The sequence below is a fragment of the Otolemur garnettii genome, unplaced genomic scaffold, assembly GCF_000181295.1.
Source record: "Otolemur garnettii isolate 467f Iridium unplaced genomic scaffold, OtoGar3 scaffold00013, whole genome shotgun sequence".
Lineage (NCBI taxonomy): Eukaryota > Metazoa > Chordata > Mammalia > Primates > Galagidae > Otolemur > Otolemur garnettii.
This window is the reverse complement of record NW_003852408.1, coordinates 18,555,584-18,563,059: the sequence shown is the minus strand read 5'-3', so window position 1 is coordinate 18,563,059 and position 7,476 is coordinate 18,555,584. Positions and strand designations below refer to the sequence as shown.

General features: G+C 34.7%; 1 protein-coding gene across 1 annotated transcript in view; it reads left to right on the top strand.

Annotated features, from left to right (window-relative positions):
• The window catches only part of SPAG16 (sperm associated antigen 16), a 25,295-nt gene that overhangs the window by 13,791 nt on the left and 4,028 nt on the right, over positions 1-7,476 (top strand). The window contains exon 5 of the mRNA XM_012802158.1: positions 4,250-4,368. Within this exon, the coding sequence (XP_012657612.1) occupies positions 4,250-4,368 (119 nt within the window). The remainder of the gene's footprint in view (positions 1-4,249; positions 4,369-7,476) is intronic.

The window sequence follows — 7,476 nt, the reverse complement described above, 5'->3', positions numbered from 1 at the left end:
TGCTTTTGTTCAGGCTGATCTTGAACTCATAGCTCAAGCAATCCACCCGCCTCAGCCTCCCAGAGTGTTGGATTACTGCTGTGAGCCACTGTACTAGGCTCTTTTTACCCAAAGCCTGGCCTGTAGATTATCCAAGCCAGTATACTTGACTTAATGTGAAATAAAGAGTTGATATAATGAAATTACAAATAAAAATAAGGTATATGTTTTAAGATCACTTGGATTTTAGTATTTATTTTCTTTTCTCACTCGTCAATGAGTTTTCACAGGCACTCACTAAATAGTGTAGTTCAAAGTATGTCAAGATACTTAACTCGGATACGGTTTAGTACTATTTTGGAATTTAAAGTTTACTTAGGTCTCTGTCCTTACAGCTCTCTTATCCTTCTCCTGGCCTTCATCCCTCCTTAATCCACCTTATCTCTACCCTGTCTTCTCTTACCTGAGCTATTGGTGAGCTTCTGGTACTGCTCTTCCTTCTAATCTCACCTAAAAGATGTCTCTAAACACAAATTTGAATTTCTCTCCCCTCAGCTTCAAGTCCTAATGTCTCCTCTCTTCCCTCTGCCTTTGCTTTCTTCCTGTCTAGCTTGCATCTTTGTCTTTGGTTCTTTCTTCATAAGACCCTGAGCCTGAATGCCTGAACTTGTTTTTACCTCAGATGTTTTCTTGCCTTGAATTTCCTTTTATCCTCCATAATCTGTCGAGCCTCTTATCTTTTATAGAGTCCAACTTAGGAGTGTCCGTAAAAAGTCTTCTTTCACCTATCCAAGTCAAGGGACATGCTTTCGTTCTTTGTGTATCTCTACCGTGCAGATCGTTAGTGGTGTAATCATAATGTGATATAGATACCTTCTACTTAGAAAATGGCAACTTGAGAACTCTTATGGATAAAATGAGATATGTTCAAGAGCACGTTTGTTCAGCAGATTTCTGGGTCACATGTACATAGAATAATTTTTGATAATTCAGCAATCTGCAAATCTGCAAAATGAGCCACATTTGCTAGTTTGTATAGTGCTTGCTTTTTTGGTGCTTATTCTAATGTGTATTATTAATCTCATAATTAAGTTAGTTACAAAATTGTAAGGAGATAATATATATGATGAATATAAATATATAATTGAGATAAAAGTACCCCTTAAATTACATAAATATACATAAGGGTCGTATGTATGATATTGTAAATTTATAACTGGCTTTTATAATCCAACCTTATAGCAAATTCAAGAGCTGCTATGTTGTATTGTCTTGTTTTTACTCTTCAATTCCATTATTGTATAATGAATATTTACTTACAGCTGTATTATGGCATCACATTAAAATGATAGACAGTAGAGCCCCTGTAAGTTGACTACCCAAGGGATTGTAACAGGTATGTCAACATATAGAGATGGTCACCAAAGGAACTAGGCTTACTGTATGGATACATACATGTGGTGCATATACAGGCTATGAAAATTAGGTCAACTTAAGGAGGTGGTCAATGTGGGAGTTCAACTGCATAATCTTCTGTGCTAGTAACCACTGTACTGCTACTGCAAAGACTTGGAAGGTAGACATTCGTCCTCTGCTACTTTGGGATTTCCCTTGATGTGTGTTATAGGATCCTGCACATTGCTATATAATGTCTTTTTGATATTTAGAAAGAATAGTACAGATGTTTCTACTTGAGTTTTTTTTTTTTTTTTTTTTGCAGTTTTTGGCTGAGGCTAGGTTTGAACCTGCCACCTCTGTCATATGGGGCTGGCTCCCTAGTCCTTTGAGCCACAGGTGCCGCCCTCTACTTGAGTTTTAAGAAATCATTTAAAGCCCTATAAAGGCCTATACATTTTTTGATTTTTCTGTAGACCTCCATGTTTGCCAATGTCATAGCAGCTCCCAGTAATGAACGTCAAACATTAAATTATGTGTAGCACTTCTAAAAAGAACCATTTAGGGCAACAAAAATCCTCTTTCCTCACTGCATTTCTATATATATATTTTGTACATTCCGTGCCTGATAGATGATCCTTACCAGATTAGGGAAGAGAAGGAAGAATGAAATTTTGCTGCCCAATTTCTCTAGGTGAAAATAGATCTGTTTATTGAAATGATCACCAAATAAATTGGTGATTTCTTGTCAGCGAAAAAAGTGAAAGCACTTGAGAGACAATGGTGTTTGTTGTTTTTAAGAAACTATTTATTTTGTATGTTGACTTATGTGCTAATGGCTGTCTAAAATTCATATGTCACTTGCCGAAATGTCTCCATTATTTTAATTTAGAAGTCTGAAAAATTTTTCTGTCGAAATAGTAAAACAAGTATCCCTTATCCAAAATGCTTGGGGCCAGAAGTGTTTTGATTTTGGAATTTTTTTTGTTTGATTTTTCATTATATAATTTTTTTGCATGTATATAATGAGATTATCTTGAGGATGGGACACAAATTTAAACATGAAATTCATTTGTGTTCCATATATACCTTATACACATAGCCTGAAGGTAATTTTATATATGTTATTGAGAAATCAATAGGCTCACAGCCTGATATTCATAGAAGCCAACACCATGGCTCTAGCCTTTGAGAAAATAAAAGCTTTTCCAGTTGATTGTCATGAGACAGGAGAGAAAGCTCAGCTCTGTCTCGCTGAGCTAGGGGTTGAGTCAGATTTTACAAGTGTAAACGGGGTGATGTCAAGCTCCATCTGGCTGGATCTTGGACCCTGTCATTGATACTTGCTTCTTAATTCAGTTCCTCCTGCTCAGTCTGGTCTAGGCACATAGGTTTCACCTATGGTTGTGTGCTTGGTTCATCTAGGTGTGTTCAGGTTATGGTTACAAAATCTTTAACAATTTTATGTATGAAACAAATACTTGTTTATGTATGTTAAATACTTTTTTTTTTTTTTTTTTTTACATTTTTTGCCCAGGGCTGGGTTTGAACCCGCCACCTCCAGCATATGGGGCCAGCACCCTACCCTTTTGAGCCACAGGTGCCGCCCATTAAATACTTTCTTAAGGAATTTTCAACTTGTGACTTTGTTAGTGCTCAAAAATTTTGGCTTTTGCTTAGACAAAGGACCAAGAGTGATTTTTCCAACTTGGGTGTTCCCCTTTGCCAGAGGCTCTGGTGCCTTTATTTTGTCTAGTAAAATCCTATTTTACCCTTAAATAAAAATTAAAAAAATTTTTTTTGGTTCTTGGAACATTTCAGATTTGGATGTTTAAATAAGGATACTTAACATGTATTTTAGGTTTCAAGGGCTACAAGGTCTCTGTGGCAAGTAGTCAACTGTCTTATACTGTGCAAAATTAGCCATAGACAATATGCAAACAAATGGCTGTGTTCTAATAAACTTACTGAGAAGAACAGTTTACTGACTCCTGATCTAGTTGTGGACTACTTCTTTTTTTTGCAGTTTTTGGCCAGGGCTGGGTTTGAACCTGCCACCTCTGGCATAAGGGGCCAGCGCCCTACTCCTTTGAGACACAGGTGCTGCCCTAGTTGTAGACTTATTTATTTCCAGTATAGACCAGTGGTGCAAGCTTCTTTTGTCATACATTATTTCTTCCATCAAGGTACAAAAAATAAAGGTGCCAAAATTGTGGTATTTATTTATAGTGATAAGTAAAAGAGTTGAAGGTCCATACATATTTTCCTCCTTCAAAATGTGTTATCTGTTGTTGGGAGGTCAAAGTCCCAAAATTAGGATATTCTTTTTATTAACGAAATTAAAAGGTCCATGTACTTTTTCGTCTTTTAAAACCTATTATCTGTTATTGGGAGGTCAAGCTAGATTCCATATTGTCCTTCAGACTTCCAATTACACTCTTGCCTCAGGTTCTTTTCACTTACTGAAGCTGTATCTGGTATAGGCGTCACTCTGTCTTTTGGTTAGATTTATGGAGGATAACACTTTTTGAATGAAATCTTCCTCTACCATCTTACATACGCAGCAACCCAGTTCCACTCACACTTGCACTAGGCCTACTTCTCTCCATCCTCAATCCTTTGCTTTTCCTCCCAGGCACTTAGTGCCAGCTGCTGTACTCTGTATTTTTTGTTTAGTTGTTGACTATTAGACAGGAGGACAGAGACTTGTTTTCCTCTGCTTTATCAATAATGATTAAAATAGTTTTTAGCACATAATATCTAATAAAAGTGGTTGAAAAAATAAGTGGATAAATGAATGAATGAATAAATGGCCTGTATATTATTAATTAAAGCATTGATGCTTAAAAAAAATAATTGCACTTTTAACTTTCAGGAACAGAAAACAGTTCTTCCTTCAAAGCATGCAGTACCTGAAGTAATAGAAGATTTTCTCTGCAATTTCCTGATCAAAATGGGAATGACCAGAACTCTTGATAGCTTTCAGTCTGAATGGTAAACAATTATGTGGATAAATAGTTCTCTAGTAATGCTAACAACGTTTAACATGTATTTACTTTTTTATTCATTTATTTATGTAGAGACAGTGTCACTCTGTGACCCCAGAGAGAGTGGTGGCATCATAGCTCACAGCAAACTCAAACTCTTGGGCTCAAGTGAACCTCTTGCCTTGGCCTCCCACGTTGCTGAGACTTCAGGCACAAGAACATGACGCCCTCTAGTTTTTCTGTTTTTAGTAAAGATGGGGTTCCACTCTTGCTCAGGCTGGTCTTGAACTGTTGAGCTCAAGCAATCCATTGATCCATTGATCTTGGCCTCCCAGAGTGCTAGCATTATAGGTGTCAGCCACTGTGCCTGGCCCTAACATGAACACTTTTAACTCTCTTAACAGACTTTGAAATGACTCAGTTCATACAAAATATATGTAACCTTTCTCATGTCTACCTCTGAAACACACACACGCACATACACACAAAATCAAAATTATCAGTTGCAAAGATATTTTTATTAACCATCTTTCCCAAATATTGAAGTTTAAGCGATGTTTTTTAAATCAAGAGAATGGAATATCTCCTGGAGTTACAGAGTGCTGAGCTATTTTATGAAATACTTTCCTAATATTTTTGTGTGATTAGTGAGGATATTACTTCCTGTATTTTGACTCCTACTAATAGAACTACTTCACTTATTTTAATTATAGTATAATGGCTTGCCTTTTTCTACTCAAATAATTGATTCCTTGGCTATACATATTTTTTCATTTGTAAGTAAATGGAATTATATTTTAAAATATTATATAAACACTAGATTTCCTTGTCATAGCTTAAAATTTAATAACTTATTGGTTATGAAAATCAGCAGGCATGCTATCTTTATTCATTTCCTCTAGTAATAATGTTACCAGCCATGTTTTCAAATTGCTAACATTCTTTAGCAAAATATTATTAAATGATTGGATATGAAAATGTTCAATCTTTGAGAGCCTTTGCATATTATATAAGGAGGGATTAATATGATATATAAAGATGTTTAGAATGCTTTTGGACTAAGTCCACTTTAAATAGACAATTTATAATTACTGCTAATCCAGGTATGGTATAATTTTTATTTTTTTGACTATTTTGGCTTTCATACACTGTGGACATGTACATCTAATATTAATAAATTGAGGAGAACTATTTTTCATTAATACAAACTAAGAAAAACACTAAGTTTTGAGGTAGAAAAACAATATTGCTTCTTTTAAATCTAGAGATTGTGTGATTTAAAAATGATTTTTATAAAAATGTTCCTAAGAGATAGTTACAAATAGATTAGAAAATACATTTTTGTGAAAGAAGGTGAATGATTAATTTCCAGAACTGATTAAGTGAAAGTACCTTTTCTTTCATCTTCTAAGAACGCGTGTTAGGACATGTAGTGCTTGTGTATTAGGGCCAGTCCCAAATGTGACATGATTCCCTTAGAGAAATCTAGATCTTAGTATACTCTTAGCAGTTAGGTGATTGTTGTCATATTAGATGAGATGATGGTATTAGGATTTAAAAGGCCTCCAAGTAGGCATAGATAATATTATAATTAGAGGGTAAAATTTATTAAAGTATCTCTTTTAATATGGGTTTAGGAATATTGTGGTTCAGATAATTTTATCCTATTCCCTAGTTGCCAGGTTTCAGTGAGATCATACTGTGTTGGATACTTTTTTTCATATGAGGCATTTTAAAAAATTTTGATCAGAAATCTTTATTTGTTCTACTTAGTAGAACTGTAGGAATATCAAATATATGATTTTTATCATTTTCATTATAGAAAAAGATGTTTAGATATATTATTGCTGTGAATTCACTTAATCTTACAAAAGGTGACGAAACAAGGTTTTTCCATTGTTAGTTTGTGAAAAACAAACAAAACACAGGGTAGTAAAATTTGACTTCCGTTCTTCCAGTCCTCAAACAGAAAATACAATACATTTTTTAAAGCTAGGATCAGAAGACTAAGACCCTTGGGCTAAATTTGGCCTGCTTCTTGTTTTTGTAAATAAAATTTAAAAAAAAGTGAAAGACATGTACTTTTAGGTATTGTCCATGGCTATTTTCACACTAAAAAAGCAGTCATGACAGAGATAGCAGGAGCCACAAAGGTTTTCGGTTTTTTTGCAAATTCTAAAATAGTTATTTTATGACCCTTTACCAAAAAGGTCTCCAAGCCCTGTTTTATATAATATATATAGTTGAATATAGTAGGAATTTGTTGTATGAACCACTAAAAAGTTAGTAATGGGGATTTAGTCAATGTTGTTTTTATGTCTATTTAAGCTCTATGGACAGTGGTAATTTCCTTGGGGGAAAAAAATTGAAGAAGCGCTTAAAGTGGAGAAGATATGATGGTATAATTTAAATTCCTTCCCTGAGCACATGTCACCCATCTCTCTCCCCACACTTCATTAGGACTACTCACCCTAAATGTACAGTCTTGGTCTTTTTTTGCCCCCAAATTACCACCTTCTTTGTTAAACTCTTCTTCCTTTTCAGCCAATATTTTGAAAACAGGGTTTTTATTGTTTTCCTTTACTTTTTAAATTCCTATTCTATCATTTGTCTCTACTTTGGCCTCTTCCCACCATTGTGGAAGGTGGGTGGTAATAAAAATGCCATCATAGGCAATAGTGCAGTTATTAATAGCACTTAGTTATCAATTTATTTTTAAATTATAGCAGAGATTGCTAATTAGGAGTATATTTATTTAATTTGCCAAAAAGATTAATATTGCAGCTTTTAGGCAATAAATTTGGTATGATACAGGATTACTTCAATGTCAGCAGTGCAGTTTGAAACTTCTGGGGATGGTTAGATTTTACAGTGAGAGTCTAGAATTAAAATTATCCTTGAAAAAGCCCCAGTGTTGCCCAGTGTGCATAGGAAGCATATGTAGTGTTGTGTATACATCAGTGATTCCACAGACCACCACTCAAATCACTGTTCTTTCATCTTTAAACTTACTGCTGTCTCCTTAAAGGATGAAGACTTGGCTTCTGGTTATGTGTCATGTAAGAATTTTTCCACTAATCATTATTAAGTTGAATACAGAAATGTAGTTAGTTAC